At 46.1% G+C, this 24,141-nt stretch overlaps 2 protein-coding genes across 16 annotated transcripts in view; one reads left to right on the top strand and one right to left on the bottom strand.

The window, feature by feature from the left end:
- The window catches only part of LOC135908575 (E3 ubiquitin-protein ligase Topors-like), a 323,708-nt gene that overhangs the window by 3,809 nt on the left and 295,758 nt on the right, over positions 1-24,141 (bottom strand). For 14 of the 15 annotated variants that reach the window (XM_065440387.2, XM_065440388.2, XM_065440385.2 and 11 more), the window contains 2 exons: positions 21,576-21,662; positions 16,659-16,751 (listed from right to left, as the gene is read on the bottom strand). In XM_065440387.2, coding sequence (XP_065296459.1) covers positions 16,659-16,680 — 22 coding nt within the window. In that variant the 5' untranslated portion in view covers positions 16,681-16,751; positions 21,576-21,662. Of the gene's footprint in view, positions 1-7,313; positions 7,518-16,658; positions 16,752-21,575; positions 21,663-24,141 lie in introns of those variants that run through there. The other variant, XM_070526416.1, reaches the window with a different exon arrangement.
- Positions 5-1,919, top strand: LOC135908578 (integrator complex subunit 15). Its single transcript, XM_065440399.2, has one exon. The coding sequence runs from the start codon at positions 174-176 to the stop codon at positions 1,302-1,304; it is 1,131 nt and encodes a 376-aa protein (XP_065296471.1). The 5' UTR covers positions 5-173; the 3' UTR covers positions 1,305-1,919.

Genomic DNA, 24,141 nt, shown 5'->3' with positions numbered 1-24,141 from the left:
CCAAGCAGCAACAACAGTGACAACAAAACGACATGGCGACGTCCAAGTGGCTTGCGCTGTTATGGTGGTAAGCGCGGTTTCTTCTTGTGCGGCAAAAAATACAGCGCATGGGTTTCGGCTCGCTTAGAAACGGAAACGAGTCTTCGAATTCTTCGCCGTCAAAGTAGTCCAGGATGACGGACGTCAGGGTTTCGCTACGGAAGATCGAGTTTCCCACCGTTGTCTACGAAGCGCTCCGGCAGATTCAGATGCTGCTGGCCAACGAGGGCCGCAGCCCGACGTACGCTCATGTCGCCAAGGAGATCGCCGAGGAGTTCGTTTTCCAAGACTACGGTCAGCGCCGAATGACGCCCCAAGCGCACTCCTCCGCGGCGCAGCAGATGCGCCGGCCGCGAACGCGCAAGCTGCCTGCGATCCGCGAGCTGCAGATCATCGAGATCATAGCGAGCAGCTTTCAGAACGCCAAGTCGGACATGTGCCAGAAGGTCTTCTTCATCCTGTTCCCCTCGGCCGACCCGAGTGTCATGGACGTGCGTGTGCCACTGCTCTCTCGTCTCGTCTCCCTCTCCATCGCGCTCAAGAACCACAACGTCCTCAACTGCGTCGGCTTCTGGATGCACGTCTGCGGCTGCACCTCGGAGCCGTCGCTGCACATCGTGCGCCACGTGGTGGGCGACTACCTCAGCCTCATCCCGAGCTCGGCCGAGATGCTCAAGGAGCTGGCCAACATCTCGCCCCTGTTCTGCGCCAGCCTGGCCACCTCGCTGACGCACATGACGCCGACGAACCCGTCGCGCGACGTCGTCGACCTGCTCGCCTCGTGGGTGCGCGCGCAGCCGCTGCTCTGCTTCACGCCCATGGAGGCCATCCCTCCGCAGCTGTACACGCAGTGCCTCCAGACTTTCATCCCCGGCCTCGTGGCGTGGTGCGTGCTGGCGCCGCTGGGCAAGACGGACGCGCGGACGGCGGCGGAGGACGCCGAGCTCTACTCGTACCTGCACTACGCGCTGCTCGAGATGCTGATTCGCGCGGGCCAGGTGACGCCGCGCGCTCCGATCGTGTTTCCGTTCTTGCCGAGTCACTACGTCGTGCAGGTGGTCGAGACGCTGAAGCGGGGCCTCGCCACGGCCTCGCCTCAGGGGGCCGAACTGGCCCTGAACAGGCTCGGTCAGGTGCTGCAGGCGGCGTTCGCGTCCAAGTGCGTACACGGTAACCTGGACGTCATGTTTCAGACGCTGCGCCAGCTGCCGTCGAACAGGCTTCTGAAGATTGTGCTCGCCCGTTGGGACGTGAAGAAATACTGAACCCTTCTCATTTCGTTTTGTGCCGAGTGAAGTGTGACTTAAACATATGGCAAGGCATTCATTGTGGAAATACGATGTGGCCTACCCATTTGTTTTTGAAGCCACAAAGACTTGCCAGTATTCCCATAGCTGTTCTGTGGCTGTCGTGTGTTCATTATGAAATACTGTTTGTCGTCTCATGCAATGCAGTGCACAACTTTTTCTCCACTATTCGCAATTTGCAGTTACTATATTTCAGTCACACTGAGGTGCTTTCGACCACACTTAATTGTGAACGAGATAGAATGTCTTGATTTGAATTCAATGGATGTGTTCCAGTACTTGCCATAGGCGGCAAAGTAGACGACTAAATGGATAGCGGCCATTTCAAGTCTCATTCTCACGAAGACATCAAAGTATACAGCTTCATGAAGACAGCACCGAATTCAAAAACGATGCAGGATATTTTCCTGTCCAAACAAACAGATTGGCTGCTGAGCAATATGCCTGGAATGCTAACAGGAAGGTTGTCTGTGCTCAAGAAAACATAGACATGCTATCCTACTCTTTTATTGTAAGCTACATCGTGTTTATTGTGGGTTCACAGATGCAAAGATTAAAGATACACAAATAACATGTTCTTTTCGCAATCTTTTTTGGTGCCGCAGGGTGGCGCCACGTCACAGAAGTGTCTCCCAGACGTCTAGAAGCGTGTTCCATTACATGGCCGTAAAGCTGTCTCAGCCGTCTTCTTAGCTGTCTACGTAGACTGTCTCCGATGCTGGCCAGAAGTGGAACACACCCACTGTCTTACGCAGCTTGCACAAAGGAGCCGATCGTGATTGAAACGGCTCCGTGTGACTCATGTATAAGATCCATGACAGTTGCTAGCGCCAACTTGCTGGCACTTTCGGTCGCGGTGTATTGCAATGACTTCTCTGTTGTGTGATTTTGGTTGCCACTAAAGAAAAAGGATACACATCATGCAGACTAAAATAAAGTCATTTCATGGTGAAATCGCTCATAAGTCACACTGCTACTGTTGGACACAAGGGCAGAGGTGGGCGTTCAGTGGAGGTCGCCGCCTGATCTCCATATTGTGATAGGAGACAGGAGATAGGAGATAGGAGAAACTGAACCTTTAGGCAAAATGGCTGTTTTCCTTACCTTGCTATTGTGCCCGTTTGATATATCAGCACGAATCAGGTCGTTCGAAGCACTTCAAACATGGTTTAGTTGTTCCTGTAAGTGCCTACTTCAGCGTTCTTTCCTAATTTGGTGTTTGGGAGCCTAGAAAGGCCTTTTTCCCCAGTGTTAAAGGCTTAACAATGCAGTTTCAGTTTCGTTTTGTTTGCGCACATCTTCAAGCTACATTTGCTGTCAACACTAATGCCTGTGCTCAACCTTTAAAATAGCAACACCTACTAGAAACGTTTTTGCACTTTGGCGTTCCTTTCCCAAGATTGTGAAATGACTGTAGTTGCTTTATTGCCCTTCATTTGCTGTGTTTTCTCTCACTAATCCTTATTCACTGCTGCATGAAGTGCAGGCAAAATGGCTCACTGCATGAAGTGCAGCAGTGAAAACAAAAAAGCTCAACACTGTCCTGCTCCAGCACTTGACCTGTTAGTCTAAGTCATCATGGTAATCCGTGGATGGACGGGCCGTGTTCTGTCAGCCATGTGGGAAGGAGGTGAGATTCGGCTGGAATGCTGGGCTCTCCGAGAGCATTGCAGCCTGCCGAGGCCTTGTTCCATGTATGCATTTATGAATGTAGGTATATATATATGTATATGTATATACAGTAGGCTTTCATTAATTTGACTCTGGTCTATTCGATCCAGACTGGAGGCCCCGGCTGGTGCCCATGCATTGCAATGGGCCCAAACTTTTGTTATTTCAATCCTAAAATTGGCCTTTGCTGTATAATTCGTAACAGACCAGTCAGCACTCGTACATCTGGCCCCTCTGGTGGCCCCACCAGCGACCCCTTTAATGGCAACATATGTCCCGGCGGACCTTAGGGACAGTGCATGTGTTGAACAAACGTCATCTCTCGTTGGAAACGCCTATTTTCGGCCCGCCCCAGGAAGATTTACAAGCAACAAAGTTAGCTCACAATGTCTGATTACGGTATTTGCGTGGTCCTAACGCGCACCTTTCTATATTTTTTTTTTATACTAGAAAATTGGATTGCACCTGCCCCCAGTGCAATTGAGCCCAAAACCAAAGTCGCCTTCGCAACGGTCGTGTGCTTTACCGACTAACAATGGTGTAATGCGGCGAAGCTGACCTTGGCGTACCGGGCGGCAAAGCAAACTTTAGGAAACAAGTCGCCTATGTGCAACAATTTCCCTTGCTAAGAAATCGGGTGCGTGTTAGATTTCTACTTTGTTTAGGAACTTCATTGTCATCCTTGGGTTAGTTTTCTACTGTGGCCATATAGAAGTGGGCGCGTGTTTGGTTCTGGGTCGTATTAGAAATGGGCAAATACTGCCAAATGAATCAGCAGTATGTTGAAGCGTCTTCCCTGCATCTTGTTTAATTCGACCCGTCGGATAATTCAACCAATTTTGTCGCTTCCTTCCGGGTCAATTAGTGGAAGTCGAATGTGTTTGCATATATATATATATGTACGAATTTGTCACCGCGTTAGTTTTCAGCCAGCTTCCTGAGCAGATTTCACACCTCATAGTTTGTTTCCAGCTTAAAAATAATTGCGTTTTTTGTGCCTAAAGTGAACCGTAGCGCGGTGCGTTAGTTCAAGTGAGATTCATCCCCCCCCCCCCCCAAGAAGAACTCTTCATGCACGTTAGGGCAGGTAACACTGAATATTAATTTCCTCAACCCGATTCACCTGAGGGTGCTGGGACTTGTATATTACATGTAGCGAATTGGCGACTACAGCAGTGACCAATGAGGTACGGCCGGTTTGTAAACGCGTCCGCTCTTCTGTTTTTCAGCTCCAGACTCCCAAGTAGGGTGCTTCTTGAATAGCGTGCTGAAACTTGTGCTTGTTGACTGAAGAATGAGTCAATGCAAGACCTTTCAGAGTTGTTGGGCTTGTGAATGAGGGGTGCAATATTCAAGAGCGTAACTATAATCCGTGAGCAAAATGCAACATTATACATTGGCATCATTGTTCTTTGCGCAGGTTGCGTGCAAAAGAAGCCGCCTGGTGCAGCGTGAGAGAACGGCATGACGCCAAGGAAATAATCGATGCTCCCAGCCATCGATATCTATAGGCAATCTTACTTTTCCAAAAGCTTCATGGACGAGAAAATGAAATGCTTCTGTGTAGATTTGTGTGCAGAGTTTGTTTCTGCTAATATTCCTTGAGCGAATGTACAATCCGACCCTCAAAATCTATTAGCAAAATATTACAGAGTATGCCATCTGAGTAAACTCTGCGTAAGAACTACCTTTGCCTCTTGTATGACGGCACAACGAAAAAACATCTAAGAAAAAAATTGGGCACTCATACCTTTGGGAATATATGTGGACCACCACGTTATGGATTAAGCCGCATACATTGGCAGAAGATGGTTGCACATTCGATAGTTGGGAAATTAGCTGAAAGTGAGAAAACAATATATATATATTTTTTTTGCTCCTCTCAAACACCCTCGAGAAAACGGTGAGATGAAGACGTACTTTGTCGACACTTCGTTGAAGTCGCTTTGTCCATCTAGAACTGACGACAGCAAAGTTTTGCTACTGCGCACCGATGCAGTATCTTATGCACAAGGTGGTCTCACTTCTGAAATTTTCCTACTCGCCAATGCTACGCGTCACGTGCCTGGGTCACGAGTTTCATCGTGTTGGCAAGGAAGTCCGAAAGGCGTTCAATGATGTGCACGTTCTGATCGTTGCTGGAAGAGCTGTGTTCCTAAAGGCGCGTTTTCGCGTTCAGACTTACAAGGAACAGTTGCTGTAAGAAGCACCCGAGCCAAAAGTCACACGCTGGGGGTTAAAAGTAGTCGCACACTACCGCAGGAATTTGCGAGTGTGAAAAGTTATCGATGGTTTTGCAGCAGGCGAGAGCGTGCGGGTGAGAAAGGCTCAAACTACACTGGGCCAGGAAGCCCTTCAGGGAAACTTGGAAGATCTGTGTGCCCGCACCACATGCTTGGCTGATACGATTGAGAAGCGTCTGTAGAAACCTTGACTCGCAATGTCGGTCTGATTGTGGTAGCGCAGGAGCGGCTCGCCGCCATACCAAAGAGACCGGTTTCCAAATGAGGCTGCAAAAAGCTTCAGTCAGTCTCGGAAAAGAGCAGTGGGTGCTTAATGCTCAAGGAAGTGTCGGAAGTTCTCAGTGTCCAACACTTGTAATACCAAAGGATGTGGAACCACTTCACATTCCGTTTTACAAGTTTACGCTGCTTACATCTGTGGACGTCGACTGCTCATTTTCTGCAGAAAAGCCTGTATTGAGCGACAAAAGGCACACACTTAGGCCAGAAAACTTCGGGATGGTTCTCGTTAGCCACAACTTCCATAAATTAGCTGTGGTACGAATTGAAATGTAGAAAATAAAGAAAGTGAAAATGGACGAAAAGATAAATTGTCGCCGCGGTGGGGACCAAACCCACAACCTCCGCTTTACGCGCGCGTTGCACGTCCAATTGTGCTACGGAGGCGGCTATCAATCTGTCTGCTGACTTGAGTATTTATGCTTACTAGATCTAGCCCAGGGAGTGTGAACCAGCACCACTCAGACCCAAGGTGGGCGTATGTGGAACATCCTTTTTTGCGTGATGGCATAACGTCACTTAGCATGTGAACTTAGAGGCCCGTGGCTAATGAACCCTCATATGCTACCTATTGACGTCAAAGGTACCAGATTCAAGACCCTCGCCATGAATGAGCACGAGAAGAAGGGGAACCAAGGGGCTCAATTTCTGTTGATTATAATCATAGAAAGTCAACAGTCTATGAAGCCAAGGAAAGCATACGGGAAAGTAGCTGTGGTTGAAATTGAAATGTCCATTGCTACTCTGGCGCCATCTCGTAGCCATCGTCGCCGCAGAGGCCGTCTTGCGCGGCACTGCAGTTAGGCTTTCGCCGTACCCTTCTCCTCCGCCCTCCTCCTCATGGTGCCGCTGCATCATCATCCTCCGCTTTCCTTCTCGCGTGCTCTTCGCTATTGCCGTCCTTCATCCCCCGCTGCACTCCGCGTTCGCTCTTTCATCCTTCGGTGTGCTCGTTCGCTCGGTTACGAGGGACGCCGATGCCCGCCACAAAAACGGGCGCCTACACTCGAAGGCAAAGTTACACCCTTTGGCTTGCCCCTTCTGCCACACAACAATAATCGTTATCTGCCTTGATGCGTTTCCTTTCTTTAACGCTGCGAGCCCGGAACTCTCCAGAAACGAACGGCACGCGCGTTATCAGAAGGGGCACTCCAAAGGGTGTAAACTGTTCTATGCTGATAACGCGCGTGCCGTTCGTTACTGGGAAGTACCGGGTTCGCAGTGTTAAAGAAAGGAAACGCATCAAGGCAGATAACGATTATTGTTGTGTGGCAGAAGGGGCAAGCCAAAGGGTGTAACTTTGCCTAAGAGTGTAAGGTCTGCGCTGTAAAAGAATGCATGAGTTTCCTATCTTGTAAGCAATAAACTTTTAGTCGTGAAGCAGCGCTCATGTTACGTCGTTCTTCATTGTGCCGGTTGATTCGTTCGGGCTGTAATGACGCAAATGTACCGACTCGCCCAGCTATATAGTTACCGTACTCTAAAGGAAGGCTGCAGTTTCGCCAGAAGGGCGAAGCAATATTATGATAGCGAAATATAAGACAATTTCACAAAGGAAGAGCCTTGCCGTATAAATCCGTGTGAGGGCCGCACCCGTGTGAGGGCCGCAACCGCAACCTAACGGTCAATATTAAAAAAAAAAAAATTCCAACCGGCGTGAAGGCTGCCACCAGTTGTTACGGAGACGGGGTTCCGGCGACCTTCAACAACGTCGGCTTGGAGCTCAAACGAGGATGACCATCGGTGGGAGTTCGGCAGGGAAGACGAGGTGATGTAAAAACAAAGAACAGAAGTTTAATACATCATTACGGGTGAGCGGTGCGGTGCGCTCCGAGACAAAAGGTACAGAAACGTTCGGTGTACGTGCTCCTGCACGCAAGGGCAGAGAAGATGTGTCTTGACGTGGCCTCTCGTTCGCTTTCTTGTACCCTCCACCATCCGGGCAACCTCATTCTTTCTTGTTCCCTGGTAGCGGACCCTGTCAGGACACAACCGACACAGAGGAATACGGAGAAAAATCAATTCCTTGCGTAGATAGGGTCAACGTAGGTCACGTCGGGTCAGCCCACACAGAGGAATAGGGAGAGAAACGACTCCCTGGCTTAGGGGTGGTGAATGGAGGACAGAGAGAGTAGGATTTTGCACTGATGCGCATAATCCCGACAAACGCACCTGAAGGGACGAGTCTTTTTCATGTTGACGAGTGGGATGATTAGGCACGTCGTGTCTCAGGTGTTTCGGCATCCGTTCCTTTCATTGCCGCACAAAGTGAACCACAACAGCGAGAAGCATAGAATGACAGAAAGCTGAGCTGGTTGGTAAGGATTCATTATGCAAAAAAAGAAGTGAGGCGTGCGGACAGGACACAAGAGTAGAGAAGTGGACAACACGAACGCCACTATCAACTGAAAGGAGCACTGAGGCGAAAAAAGAAAGCAGGCACAAAACTCATCTGCGCAGATGAGTTTTGTGTCTTCTTTCTTTTTCGCCTCAGTGCCCCCTTCAGTTGATAGCGGCGTTCGTGTTGTCCACTTCTCTACTGTTGTGCCCTGTCTGCACGCCTCACTTCTTTTTTGTATAATGAGCGAGAAGCAATCGCGTTCGGTGCGCCGATTCCGATCGCGCTCAAAAGCAAATTTTCGCGCGCAGCGTACGGTAGCATATCGCTATACTAGATGTCGAGATAAGGCGATCGTGGAGTTTCACCGCAGATTTCATGCTCATAGTTGGAAAAATTGGATAATATAGCCGGGTCCTACATATAGGGCTTCTCAAAATCGTGACAAAAAATAGGGCAGCCCTTACACTAGTCCATATGTTATAATATTTCGTCCATATATACTGTAGTAAAGATTCACGTACTAATTAAAATAACAGGCATAGTTTAATGCACGGACCATGTAAACATGTGAATATCTCACTGGGCGACCACGAGCACTCGCTGTCGCAACGTTTTTAATCTTTCCGTCGCTTTTTCCCTTTCCCCAGTGTAGGGTAGCCAACCGGGCTCAGTCGTGGTTAACCTCCCTACCTTTCATTTACCATTTTCTCTCTCTCTCTCATGGCATGACGAAGAACGCCGGCAGCGGGTGCGAGCGGTTTGTACAGCCACGCATTCCCTGACGAAGGTCTCCCCTTCGATCTCAAATTGCCCCTGCCCTATGCCAACTGATTCCAACTTGCGCCTGCAAATTTCCTCGGTAGGTACCAGATGGCAAGTATGACTGTGTTGGATGCGCGTGTCCTACCCTTGACTTCCTCTTGCCTTTTCTTATATACAGGTGTTCGAATAATGTAGGGCAAGATAATGTCAAATTTTTATTGCTACCGTATTTGTCCCAGTCTTGTGTGACGTAGCTTTTCTCGAAAAAAAAAAGAGGGTTTATATCTCCATATGGCACAGGTGTTATAACTTCGTGCTGCTAAGGCCAACTATACTAGCATGACCATGGGTATCCAACAAACTCTCATAAGTAGCCTTATGACAGTCAGGATAGTATGCCTAAAACAAGCTGTCGATGACAGTGTTTGCCAATGTTTCGTTAGTTGTGACGCCCGGATCGAACTAAAGGAGTTCGTGTATATTGTACATTGATGGACATGTGTTTCTTCACTATCTAACTGAAAGCGGCACATGAGTAAAACTTGTTCTTGTGCTTGTTCAATCTTAATCCGCTTCAGGGTGCCCCAAACTCTTCAATGGAGGTGTGGCACTGGTGTGTTTGCATACATAGCAGTTTTAATAGTGCGTGGAGTAAACATATTGTAGACATCAAAATGCCAAGAAGGTGTGCGTGACAGAATAAATTAACTTCTAAGGTTCTCATACGCTGCGCCAGAGCGACTGCAGTGAAATGAGCATATTCAGGATCGCTTCACCTGTGCCTTTGATTACACTCCCTGGGCGAGAAGCCCACCTTACAAAGGAAATAAAAGAAAACAGTTTTGGGAGGACACACAAATAGTGCACTGGCATCATTGTCAGCCCACTCTCACGTTTGACTATAGTGTTTCCGAGAAAGGTGCTCTTTATTTCGCGTCAACACGAAAACTCAAACGCGGCGAGTTCTTTCTTTTTTTATATAGCAATTTAGCAATGAAAACGGGACGGTCGTTCCGGATTTACCTTGTTTTAGTGGCAAATGACGAGGACCCTTTTATTCGAGCGCACACACTTTGTAACGGACATGAAAAAGAAAAGGCCAGTTCCGCATGGTGGCGACTGTCAGCCTTTTCCGCTAATGATAAACATTGTCAGGTTAAAGGGAAGCAATCAAGCGGCAGGAGAGAACACAAGACAGCCATCGAACGTAGAAAAGAAAGGGTTATTCAAATGTACAATAATTCAACTACGAATCGATTAGTCTTTGCTACTCGATTCGCAACTGATTTGCGAATCCACTGTTCGTAAACGTTGAATATTCGCTTCTGTCCTAATGTATGGCATTAAGAACAAGTATAGTAGTCTGGACTAAGAGGGCGAACGTAATACTTGGACGCCAGAGAAGAAATAGGAGAAAAAAGGCACATAGTCTCGCGGGGGGAGGGGGGAGGGAAAGGGGTGGAGCGAGTGCACGATGTGAGGGGAGATCGTCTGGAATGTTTATTCTGTTAGGGAGCCGCGGCGGTTGGTCAGAGCTACCAGTCATTGAGGGAATACACAGGGCATATAACTTCTGCTCAGTGATTTCCCGTCGTTCAAAAAGAACGCCTCGTTTTTAGGCAGCCCATATAAAAATTTGTTTACTCGATTAACACGAAAGGTGTTTTTTTTATTGGGCCACTCTCGTCCCATTTGCATCTGTGTAAACTGACGAGGCAGTGCTTTCGTATTGTCTCCTTCGATGAGCAACACAAACTTACCTGCATACGGCGACGTTGTGTTCTCTTTCAGAGCGCAGCTCTTGGGCGCCCGCTCCTGTGGCGAGCGTCGGCGTCGTCCCTCGTAACCGAGTGAACGAGCTCGGCGAAGGATGAATGCGAACGCGCAGCGCGAGAGAGAGAGAGAGAAGGAGATTCTTGATGGGAAGGAAAGGTTGGGGTAGAGTGCAGCGCAGTAACTGTCTCTCAGCAGAGGACACCTCAACCGCGCTGCACAGGGGGTAGGGAATGAAAGTAGGGGGAGAGCGCAGCGCGAGATGAAACACAACGACCGCGAAGAGAGCGCGAGGAGGAAAGCGGAGGAGGAGGGTATGTGAAAGCGTGAGAAGAAAAGCGCAGTGCCGCGCAAGACGCGCTTTGCGGCGACAATGGCTTAAGAGGAAGCTTTAGCTCGGGCCCAACTCCGACGCGGCCTATTCAAATACACGTAAAAACGCAAAAACGTTTTTTTATGAGATAACCCCTGGACCGATTTTGATGAAATTTGTTGCATTTGAGAGAGTAAGATAAATTCTAGTGACTGTTGGAAGCAGAATTTTGATTTAGGGCTTGAATATTGTCAGGAAGATTTTCAAAAATTCAGAAGCTTGAAAAAAATAGAAGCATGAAGTTTACAAACTAATAGCTCTGCATCAAGAACAGATATCGCGGTTCTGTAAACGGCATCCATTAGATCATTTAAAGCGGACAAATATTATGTGTCATTTTACACCTTACGTGAATTTGGTACATTGTTTACGAGGGTTCTGCAAAAGTTGTAATTACATATTACATTTTTTGAGGTTCATGTGTAACAGATCAATTTTGTCCGCTTCAGATGTGCTATCAGATACAATTCACAGAATTGCGATATCATTTTTTCTTGTTGAGTTACAGAGTTGTAAACTTGACAGTTTCGTTTTCTGAGAATTTGCAATTCTTGTCAATTATTTATAAGATATTGACGGCCTAATTCAAAAATTCGAAACCAACAGTCACTAGACTTTAAGCTTTTCTTTTAAATGCAGCAAACCCAGTCAAATTTAGTGCAGTGGTTGCTGAGAAAAACGAATTCTCCTTTTACATGTATTTAGATAGGAGCACCCGAGCTAAAGCTTCCTCTTAAAGAGGTGGCGCCAGAGTAGCGCGCGTCGTCTGCACGGCAACAAAGCGCCGCATGAGCGGAGGTCCGTCTGCGGCGGCTGCTGTGAATCGCGCCCGCGCTATAGCCCGCGCGTCACCCGCGCGCCGCCTCCCGGGAACTCCCGATTAGCGAGGCAGTTGCGCCGCGCGCCGCTGCGTTGGCGACGTGCCGCAGGATAGAGATTGTCCGCCCCAGCCAATATATCGCGAAGTGAAAACACGTATACAGCTGCACCCAAATTTCGAATTACGCAGTATCGTAATCGTCGGCGAATTATCTTTAACGCAGTCACTGCACTGGTACACCAGATAGCTGAAAGAAGTTGTTACTCCTTTAAAATGTCTGCAGCATATGGGACGGTCAGTATCGAACGGCGTTACGCGCATGTACCAAATAGTGTAAATAGTGCCAGACGAATTTAATGCAAACACTGTCCTTGTAGTTTTGAAACTAAAAGATATGCAATATTCAATTCGATAGTCGTTTTTCTCGGCTATGTGATTCCACTCGCAACGTTTAGCTACCCAAACACCCTTACAAAAAAATGTAAACAAAGGTGACGAAAAGCCAGAATTACGCGTATGCACTGCAAGTTTGCCTTTTATTGCGTCGTAGTTCCTTTCTCAGTTATCCGCACTGATGTTGGCATGCCTGGTAGCGCCACGGCTAACATGCGGATATTCAGCGGAGCACTTGTATTCGTAGCATATCCTATGATGGCAGCATTCAACGTTTTTGATGCACTAGACGAATTAAAGAAAGAAGAAAAAGAAAAGAGCAGTGGTGAGTGTTCAGAACAACGCGTGTAACAGGCACATGAGCTTAAGGAACATTTAAATTATTTTTCGCGGAAGGTAATTCAAAGGTGATGCGCAAAGCCGCACAAGAGGTCTCTCGAAACTTGATTTCTATTACCTGTTGAGCTCGTTGTAAAACCTTAACTATTGTAAAACCTTAATACGCAACACATTTGTTTATTGCAGGAGTTCTCGGCATGGCCAGGCACTCCGTAATTTTCTCAAGCAGTATAAGAGCCCACGTATTATCTCCTACTAGAGCTAGTCGCTGGAAATGGGGTATCTGGAACAAGTGGCCTAATCATTTATGTGACAAGACTGTGGGAAACAAAGTAAAACAGCTGTTGGTGGAGGCGAATACCTGTCACTCTATTGAGACTTGTTTTTTCACCTTTTCGTACTCATTTAAATCACCCGCTACTCCAACGAGATGATCTGCTCTTTGACAAGCTTGCTACCTTATGTGCTTACATCATAAAAAAGAAGAAAAAGTGCAGGGCTCAATCAGACAAACAAAGCTAACATTGCATTAACCAAGTGAATTCTACTTCGTTGCTGGTGTAAGTTTTCGGCAGTGGTGTAATCACGTTGGTACAGAAAGTTTACACCAGCATTATGACAAAACGCACTTGGTTACTGCAATATTAGCTGCGTTTGTCCGATTAAGCTTTGCGCCACCAGGTGGCTGCACCGTGCAGACCGCTCACGTTTACGCCTCCGCTCCTCCTGCAGAACGCCCAGTCAGCCTGCGCCTACCGGAATGCCGGTCAAGCTAAAACTCTCCACTGGGGCAGTTTACCAGTGGTTGTGAATACAACGACGTCCTAGCCGCCATGTTAGAAGGACCAACACGGTGATATGGTGGCCAGAGCTGCATAGTTGTGCCGACTGCGAGTAGTTCCCTGCTTCTCCGCATCGTGACGCAAAAATGGCGCTCCTGTCAGTACAACGGTGCTTCCGCGCGCGTCGTCCTCGTCCTCCTCCATCCACAACGTAGACGAGAGCTGTGTTTTAGTGTATCACTGTCGCCTATTTCAGCCATGATGTACGCTCCGAGTACATGCCGAGCGGGCGTGAAAACAGTTTGGAGCGAGGATGTCGCACTGGGAGCTGAAGTTGCTGCATCCACATAATTAAGTCGATGTCCTTCGCCTTTGCTAAAGCTTTGTGCATCCCCGCCTTTGATGCCGTAACTGGCAACATTTTTGTCTATTTCAGCAACAAGCGAACTTACCTTTCTTGCAGAGTTATAGTGCAGCTGTCTCGGTTCACTGCCCGGAAACTCGCACGCATCCAATCGAACTTTATTAAATGTGACGTCCGTCTGATTTCGCACAAATAGAAATCGCGGAAGCCGTAAAGCATTTCACTGCCGGATCCTGTAAGCGTGCGGTAACACGTACGCAAGTTCCAACACAGAAATCGGCGAAGTCGTCGAGTTTGCGCAGGCTTCGTATATGCAAATGGATGCTGTGATCTCTCCGAGTTTCTGCAGTCTTAATCACGTTGTGTGATCGCAGTCCCAAGGAATGTTTCGCATTTCTTTTCTCGGGCGCCATGTTACAGAGATGAACGGGAGCGCCATATCACTGCATCTTAGGTAAACATCTCTTAGTCAACCACATGATGATGATGATGATGATGATGATGTGTAGTGTATAATGGCGTAAGGGCCAAGTGCGTCCAAACAGTGCCAAGGCAGTGAAGATGAGTACACAATGGACTAATGGCTGACGTGACGTGGCTGTATAGAGCCCTAAAACTGAGAGCTATCAATTGCTTGCAATATACAAGGAATAAAAATATGAGAATGACTCAAGTAGGGCATGCTATAAGTATAGGATGTGCAACAAGGGTGTGATGGCATCACATGCATCAAAATGGACAGGTGATTGTTGATGACGAGTAGCACAACAGCCTCTGCGGGTCCCTCGAGTACAAGGGCCCGGAGGCATGTGCTATCACAAAGGTTGACATCGTAACAGTGGCCTCTCGCAAGAGGCCGTGTTACGAATTTCTTGGACAGAAAACGTGGAGCGTGTCAACGTCGTTCAAAAAGGCTAAAATAGATTGCATGTCAAATAGCAGTTTGTGGTGCGCCGTCTGCTACAACCACCAGACGACAAGCACCGCTCAACAGCATTCTACTGAGCTCAGCAAAATTTTTGCGCCACGATGGAGTGAAGTGGGGATCTACGCTCTAAATAAGCCGGCCGTCGGTCGGCACATAACTCCTCTAGCCACCACAGCGGTGAGAAGCTGCGTCCATGACGTCAGGCGCAAACTATATGCATACGTGCTAAGGAACGCTGCTGCATACCTAATATCAGTCAACGTCATTCTGTTTCATTCTTAGCTCACGCTAAAGGAAGGTACGGTGTTCAGCACATGGATCGTTGTTTTTCCATTTAACAGCAGAGGTATGGCACCGTGACCAAAGCGCGAAATTATTTATTGCCACAGTTATAATGTAATGAGCTCATTCTAAAGCACGTTAGGTGCCACGGTCAAAGGGAACATATTGCAAATAGTCAAGCCAACAACATTTCAACGTATTAAAATAAAATGTAGGCTGCAAGTTAGATTTAATGTACACGACTTCATTTTAGAGGTCACAAAGGGCCCATCGGTGCGCCAATCAAGTAGCATGAATTCCTCTTTTTCAAATAGCTCATAACTCTCCGAGTTTGCGCTTCCTAACCTTCACAGATGAAATCAAGAGGGCAATCGACCAAGGCTAGCTGGTTCGAAGTGTATTTATAGATTAAACACAAGCCTTCTGACACCATTAATCAACAAATTCTTATACATAATCTTGAATCTTGCGGCCTAACTGGCCCGTCACTTCAGTTGATATCTAGCTGTCTAACCAATTTCAATCAAGTTGTTCAGGTTGACGGCAAACTCTCGTCTGCTAAGAACATAAATCAAGCTGTTCCTCAGGGCTTGGTCCTCGGCTCGCTGCTCTTTCCCCCATTTATTAACGACCTACCTAATGTTCTGACTACTGTCGACTGCATCTTATATGCAGGAGACACGACTATTTTTACTAACGCTAATAATGTCGACGAGCTACAGTGAAAAGTTAACGCTGATCTACATAACTTCATGATGTCGAAAGAACATGTTGACCATCAAGCCACTAAAAGCACTTTTTTGTGGTTTTTCATTTCTTCCCCACACTAACTTCGAAATCTATACCTGTGTGTCTTGACGACATTATACCTAGATATAAGAGCACAAAGCTTCGTGGTGTAGTTTTATACGTGCGCCTGAAATTCAATCTTCATGCGCAATAGCTTGTCCGTAAGACTTCTTTTGAAATACGTGCTATATAATCAAAACCCACACATTTTTTTTTCAGACGCACGTTATCCATTCCCTACGCGCACAATCCCAGCTATTTATCTTATTGCGTATCAGCATCGGGCTACACAGCTCAAACAACTTGAACGCCTGCAAAATCAGGCGCTTCGTCTCATGACTTTTATAACCACTTCTTATCCAATGCACCGCCACTTTATTGCAGTTTACACATTCACCCTCTTCATGAGCTCTTTCAGTTGAAGTTATCAATTGTGATATACAAGTTATATCATACCAATGCAGATATAGATGGCTTGATCGTTGAAATGTTTTGAAAATATTAACATTACTGGGTTCTCTGAACTCGATAACCGTATTTTACCTAAAGTGCGCACAAACTGCAGTATGTTCACTAACACATTTGCGGGAATCATACTGTGGAATTGTATTCCAAATACCAATCAACCATCAGCCACGAAACACGTATTCAAGAACCAAGTTAAGAAATGTTTTATACAACTCTCTTCATCCTAACAACCGGCTTTTGCGATTGTAATAATAATAACCGAAGTAGCAATAATACTACATGTTATATTGCTCCCATCGTGTTGTATTGTTAACTGACATTGCTCATTTATTACGGAAGATTTCTTCGTCATTTTTGTCCTTGTAAACAGCACTATACTTTCTTTTTCGCACGGTTCACTACTTTTTAAAATTGTCTGTAAGGTTATTGTAACCACTGCTTGATGTATATCCCGTTTTCCCCCATTTTGGTTCACGTACGGGTGACCCCCTGACAGTTTTCAATTTCGGGGCTCCCTGTGTAGTACTTATATTTACATGCGCTGCTACGTAAAATTCACATCGTCGAGGAATAAACTGGAACTTGAAAAGTGGGCATCAGTCACTGCCCCCATTCACCGAATAGTAAGTTGGTGTTCCATTTGACTGTGGGCCACTATGTGGGACTACATGTAGACTGCTTTCTACGTCGCGATGTAAGACCTACCTGTTCTCCAAATGTCTTGCATGGTTTGTCTGTGCCAAACAAGAGCCTACGCATTCTCGTCACTTCACCACCTGCGGTCGCTGTGGTCACTTCCTGGGAGGAACAATCCGTAAGTTGTCGCGCGCTTTCCGAAAGGAGCCCATGGCACCGATCGGTGGCGGCAGCAAACTTCAACGAAATGACAAGAACAACACAAAAAATGACAACGCGCAAGGGTTGAGTTAAGAGGGCGCTCATTCCATTTCGTTGCTGGATCTCCAGCGTCCTGGAGGCAACCGAGCGGCTACGAGAGATGCAGTTTAGGGAGCCCAGTAATAATTTTGATCGTATGCCGTTCTCTGACGTGCACCGAATGTCGCGATAGGGGAGAGCTTTCGCAATCGTCCCGATTGATATGTGGCCGCGTCATGCGGGATTCGAACCCGCAACACCGTTTGCACTGCTAAATAGGGCCTCGGCGAGTGAAGGGACCAAGACACTGGCGAGGTTTGTCCCACCACGACCAAGAACAGGAAAAACAAACAAAAACGATGACGACGACTACGACGATGACGACAACAACAACAACAAGAACAACAACAACAACAACAACAACAACAACAACAACAACAACAACAATAATCCTGTTATAATCGCATGAGGGATTGACAGTATGTGAAATAAATCATGGTTAGGCACTTTTTCAGGACGATGACAAGAATCTCCATTGCCCCTCGCTTGAGTGGCACTTCATCGTAGCTATACCTTGAAAAATTTACTAATTTGATCTTCATCACATATTCCGCCTTGTATTTCGTTTTGCTTGCATTGGACGCCATTCTAGCATCACTTTCGACGTGTGCATTCAAATTTGTGGCAAAATACGCTCATCTCTCGCTTTGGGAGGAATACTATGTTGTATGCCACTGCATTTGGCGGCCAAACCGGGCGAAGAATTTCTCAGAAAATGGTGCTGCTTTTGGAATTTATTTAGGGGTGTGCGAATATTGAAATTTTCGAATACGAATCGAATACGAATAAGGCGAAAAACTGTCTTCGAATATCGAATATGGCTGCAGTATTAAAAAGTTGCAAAACAGGTAACAATAGCTTTATTACCTATTTAAAAATAATATTGCACTTTACAAGGCTCCTTAGGTTAAAGAGGCACTCATTATAGCTAATGCTCCCAGGTAATGTCAGGTAATGCTATCAGTCAGGTAATGTGCTTGTTACAGATTATCGTGAAGGAAAATTAACTGCTCAACATGTTCAGAAAGTAAGCGCTCTCTATGCACTGTCACAACATTTCCACCGGTAGAAAAGACTCTTTCACTAGGAACTGAGGTGGCCGGGATGGCCAAGTACTTCTGGGCGAGTGCACTTAGATGCGGGTACTTGAAGCGGCCTGCAGACTGCCAGCACTCACAAGGGTCCTTGCTCCTTTCCAGAAGAGGCTTTTCCGCATAGTCTGTAACTTTCCGTCTTAGGGGCAGATGCCAAATTTGTCTTCTCCTTGTTCATGACTAGATCGTCAAAAGCATTCCATACACTGGATGCCACCAGAGGACACGAAGTCGACGCTGGCACGGCAGTGTCCCCACTGGGTTCCACGTCTGCTGCCTGGAGCTCCCTTGTCACAAGGTCTTTCAGCCAGATCATCTGACCAGATGCCTGATGAACTGTAGCCTTAAAGCGCGGGTCAAGAAACATGGCCAGGCTGGCCACTTCATCGAATTCGTACTTCGCGAAAGGAGTCTTTATACATTTTGCAAGATTGTTAGTAAACCCTGAGTTGCCTTTGCAACCTTCGAGGCAATGCAGCATTCCAAAAATAATTGGAATTTGACATGATAAGGAGGGGTACTTTTCAGCACTTAATATAACAGTAGCGTCAAATAAGGGCTTCAGTACCTCCACAAACTCCACTGCATCTCTCCACTCTGCAGAGTTAATGCTTGTGTCCGAAGTGGTGAGCTCAAGTGTGATGGACTCTTTGAGTTCAAGGAGCCTCGAGAACATGAGGTACTGACTGTTCCATCTTGTGTCAACATCCTGCACAACATGGAGCACGTCTTTGTTCAACTGCCTTTGCAGATCGTTCAGTCTTTTCTGCGCACTAGGGCTATGCTTGTAGTGTCCTACAATAGCTTTCGCCTTCTTGCAGAGTCTGTTGATTGCCGGAGTACACGACATCGCATCGCTGATCGCCAGCTGCAGAGCGTGCGCAAAGCAGGCTCGCTGGAGCCATGGCAGTCTCCTGGCAGCCGCTCGGACATTGCGGCCGTTGTCCGCCACAATGTACTTCACGCAGTCGATTGGTATCTCCCAGTCGGAGCAAAGCTGCGCCAATGAGGCAGCTATGTTCACGGCCGTGTGACTTTCCGGCATATGTCGCGTGTTCAAAGTGAACTTTTTCATATCGAACTGCACCGTAAGAAAATGACACGTGAGGCTTAGAAAGCCCTCGTTGGCACGTGACGTCCAGTTATCGCTCGTAAAAGCGAGAGTGCTTGTTCCTTCTTCAAGTGATTTTCGCAGTTCGTCTCGTACCTTTGTTCTTGTTGTCGTCGTAAAGGCGCGGGACGAGCACACGCGAGTTTTGTTCGAGATGGCAGACTGTAGCACGGTGCAGCTGCTTTCATCAGTGCTTTGAACCCCCGGTTTTCAACAAAGCTGTGAGGGAGAAGATCTAAGGCGACCATTTCTGCCACTTTCTGGTTAAGTGCGTTTTCTTTCTTCTGAGAAAATGGCTGCTGTCTGTGCTGTAGTATATCATCCAGCGTCGGTTGATTCTTCAACGGCGCGTTTGCAGCGGCATCGTCTTTGTACTCTTCCATCAACAAAGGGTGCTGTTTCATGTGATTTTGAAGAGTAGTAGTCGTTACCGTCTGCGTTTGAAGAACACGTTCGCACGACTTGCACCGAGCTGTCGACGGCGAGAGTCTTGTGTAGTACCGCCAAAGAAGACTTCTTCCAGCTTTCTTTTCTTGCTTGCTCGGTGGCTCGTCATCCGCAGTTGATGTCATTCTTGGAGAACACGCTTGAGCGAGCGCTGTATCAGCACGGAGATAGTTGTCAATAGCGCAGCGGCGAATTTAGCGTGGTTTGCGTTTGACTCACAGAGAAGCAGCGCAGCACGTAGCAAGGAGACGGCGACCACCTTAGAAAAGCGGAAACACAATGCGGGAGTTGTCGATGGCGATGCAATGTTTTCCTCTTACATATATATATATATATATATATATATATATATATATATATATATATATATATATATATATATATATATATATATATATATATTCTTTTTAATTTCCAGACGTTTAAAAATTGTCTAGGTAGCATTTTAGAGATACATATTTTATTGCGTATACTTAGAAAGCCCGAAAGTACGTCATATATTGATATAGAAGAGCCCTGGAATAAAGCTCGGTAAAAAAGAAACCGAAACTGATCATGTTTCACGGGTGTGATGCAGATTAACTGAAACAGAGCACACCGTTAATGAGCGGATCGCGCGAAGTTCTTAGTGAGTAAACATGTTCTTAGGAGAATGCGGAGCAAGCATATAATTCGTTAATTGCTCAATTATTCGCTGTCTGTCCGAATATTCCCTGTTTCTACCGTTATTCGGCCGTCCTCGAATATTCGGGAATTTCCGAATATGCATTTCTCGAATCGAATACGCTTCGAATAAGAAAAATATTCGATTCGTATTCGAAATTTCGAATATTCGCACACCTCTAGAATTTATGCTAAGGCTAATTGCTATCGCAATTTATCCCTTTTTATCTAAAGAAATAAAGGTTACGTGTTTTAAGCCCTGATTTAATTCAGCTCTGCAATTGTGAAATGTGCCATCAGATAATCTGAAAGAAGCAAATTAAATAAATTCAGGTAAGTAAACTGATTTACTGCTCAAGGTAGCACACTGCCTGACGTCCATCACTGCTGTGTAGATCTGGGCCAGTCAAAATAACAGTACTGCCTCGAATCTAAAATTGTTGATGGCTGGAGATATAGGCGCAGTCGAAACATCCTTGATATTAAATTATGGGGTTTTACGTGCCAAAACTACTTTTCGATTATGAGGCACGCCGTAGCGGAGGACTCCGGAAATTTCTTCCACCTGGGGTTAAAACAATTAAATTATGGGGCTTTACGTGCCAAAACCACTTTCTGATTATGAGGCACGCCGTAGTGGAGGACTCCGGAAATTTCGACCACCTGGGGTTCTTTAACGTGCACCCAAATCTAAGTACACGAGTGTTTTCGCATTTCGCCCCCACTGAAATGCGGCCGCCGTGGCCGGGATTCGATCCCGCGACCTCGTGCTCAGCAGCCCAGCACCATAGCCACTGAGCAACCACGGCGGGTATCCTTGAGCGAGAAGACCTGACAAGCTGCACGGCATATGTCGTTCTGCTTTCTTTCGCTGCCCTTTGCTCGGCTAATGAGCAGGCATATTGTATGCGGCGAGAGAGTTTTGCCAGTAGGCCATCTCACTACACGTCCTTTTTTGAGGAATGCACTTGAACTCAAGGTCCCTTTTCCTGACATCGGCGCCTAAACAGCAAATTCTAGACCTTTTCAGCGCGGAAGAATGTGCACGTACACATTGATAACAGCTGCGCTCGTGCCTCAAACGCGAAGGAAATGCGTAATCACGCAAAGGGGGGGGAGGTGGGGGGGGGTGAGGGGCTCGCTTGACCGGTGGCGTAAGCTGGCGGGCCTGCGTGCGGTTGTTTCCAACCCGCAGTAGCAATTTAGTACAGCTTAGGAAAGTGGCTGGTAGCGAGAAACGCCACTGTCCGGTGAACGTCAGACGACAGCATTGGTCACAATTGATTGTTGTTCTAAAGTATACAATGGACCGATGTTGTTGAAATGGGGGCTTGATTAAATGGCGGAGACGAAATACGAACAGGTCCAAACCTCTTCAGACGTTATTAAGGGTGTCCAAACGTAAAGCACCGCCAGGAGGATCCACGTGGAAGGTGCCATTGCACGGGCATTTCCAGCCTGAAAGCAGTAGATCCAAAAAATAAGTAAATTAAGAGTAAAAAAAACTTACTATCTATATATATATCTCGCATTTTCATACAGAAAGCGAAGTGCGCTGATGTTCAAGCGTTTCCTTTACCATTGTGGTTGGCGCATCACAGCTTCAGTTGCTTTTTGCACCATAACTAACTAACTAACTAACTAACTAACTAACTAACTAACTAACTAACTAACTAACTAACTAACTAACTAACTAACTAACTAACTAACTAACTAACTAACTAACTAACTAACTAACTAACTAACTAACTAACTAACTAACTAACTAACTAACTAACTAACTAACTAACTAACTAACTAACTAACTAACTAACTAACTAACTAACTAACTAACTAACTAACTAACTAACTAACTAACTAACTAACTAACTAACTAACTAACTAACTAACTAACCAACCAACCAACCAACCAACCAACCAACCAACCAACCAACCAACCAACCAACCAACCAACCAACCAACCAACCAACCAACCAACCAACCAACCAACCAACCAACCAACCAACCAACCAACCAACCAACCAACCAACCAACCAACCAACCAACCAACCAACCAACCAACCAACTAACTAACTAACTAACTAACTAACTAACTAACTAACTAACTAACTAACTAACTAACTAACTAACTAACTAACTAACTAACTGACTAACCAAGCAACTAAATAACTAACTGACTAACCAAGCAACTAAATAACTACCAATCCAAACAAACAACCAACTAACTTTTTTCTAAGGCTGAGGGTCCAGACAGCCTAATTTCCTTTCAGGCTCTTACAGGACAGGGAAGTGCATGTGGCGAAAATGGCGTTAAATCAGCTGTACCGTGCGTATACCTTTTGCTTGTTGTACGAAAGAGCACACATTTTCTGTTCACACAGACGTCATTTTTTAACCCAATAAATATTTGTCCCAACATAGTCTGCGTATGTGGGTTGTCCTAAACATTTTCGGCATCAAGAGCGAGGAATTGGTTGACGTAACTAATCACATGTAACTTTGAACGCAGTCCCCTCGATTATCCACACACTTGGCCAAGCAATGTTCCAAAAAAAGTTCCGTGATTAAAGTTCTTCACAGCGCTAACTTTCTCACCCACACAGGGCCACGGTTCGAATCACGTCATTGTCAGTGAAAAAAGTGAACCCGGAGAGGGTTCTTCGTGTCTTCCGTACGTGGTGAACTACACCACATTACCTATCTATCTATCTATCTATCTATCTATCTATCTATCTATCTATCTATCTATCTATCTATCTATCTATCTATCTATCTATCTATCTATCTATCTATCTATCTATCTATATATATATATATATATATATATATATATATATATATATATATATATATATATATATATATATATATATATATATATATATATATATATAGACAGAGAGAGAGAGAGGCCATCAGAATGGATGGGAGCTGTCGCCAATCACGCTTGCAGCCCGGTGTGAATGTTGTCCCACTTCGGGGAAGACCTCAACATTTCGAAGCATATAGCGTCATTCAGCGTTGACGTCCCACGGGGAATGAGGAATAAGGACAGCGTAGTATTCTACAATGATGATCTGTTCTGCCAGTTATAAAAAAAAAGCCCACAAGCAGTAGGCCCTCTGAAATCAAGAAAAGAATAGCCAAGACGTGGCGTGCTCACCCAACAAACAGGCCATTTTTTAATATTTCTTTTTGTCGCTGGAGAGGAAGACTGTTTCCACTGCTTTGACTGCAATTTACTTTCAGAATGGAAGCGGTGCAATCGAGTGTCATCAACGATTACGAGCTGCAGTAAAAGTGGCCTGAAGAGCGCAGATTGTTCTGGGAATCGGGTACACCGTACACTTTTGCTAAACGACAAAATAATTTAATCATATTTTAGTACGAATAGTGTGCCTATCGTGAAAGATAGGGAACAGTGCATACTAAAAGTCAGCGCCGTTTTGTCCTTACGACTAGCCCAATATTTTTTCCTTACTGCGAGAGGGGATAACTAGAGATAGTGAGCTCACCGTTTGAGATGACTAACAACACTTCCAGTTGGCGTGCTCGTAGCATAATATGATGACGCGGAGGTAGCCTTGCAGCATTGTAATGGAAAAAAATATTATTAGGCAAGTCGCGCAATCGAAGGTGGCTCTTCAGCTACAAGCTTGCCAATAAATGCATTTCTCCTTGTTTTCCTATTGGGACGTAGCCTAAGCATTACCACCATTTAGTACGGCATGAGTTGGTGGCGAACTCATAAAGCCGAATATTAGCCACTGCACTGCAATGTCCAGAACTGCTGTTCCGAGATTGTACACTGCGTTTCATCTCTTCGAAGTCACCCCTACGTGCGCGTGTGGTTGCGAAGGACAGAGACCCCGATTATGTTGGGATGTTCCTGCAGTATACAGGCAATTCACCTAAATTTAAATACTGAACACTGCGA

The sequence above is a fragment of the Dermacentor albipictus genome, chromosome 9 (assembly GCF_038994185.2).
Source record: "Dermacentor albipictus isolate Rhodes 1998 colony chromosome 9, USDA_Dalb.pri_finalv2, whole genome shotgun sequence".
In the NCBI taxonomy this organism is placed as follows: Eukaryota; Metazoa; Arthropoda; class Arachnida; order Ixodida; family Ixodidae; genus Dermacentor; species Dermacentor albipictus.
The sequence above is the reverse complement of the archived record's forward strand: the minus strand, read 5'-3'. Positions and strand labels throughout refer to the sequence as shown.

Bases quoted from the DNA above. Each gene is read 5' to 3' on its own strand.
- LOC135908578 (XM_065440399.2), top strand. From the start codon at position 174: ATGACGGACGTCAGGGTTTCGCTACGGAAGATCGAGTTTCCCACCGTT.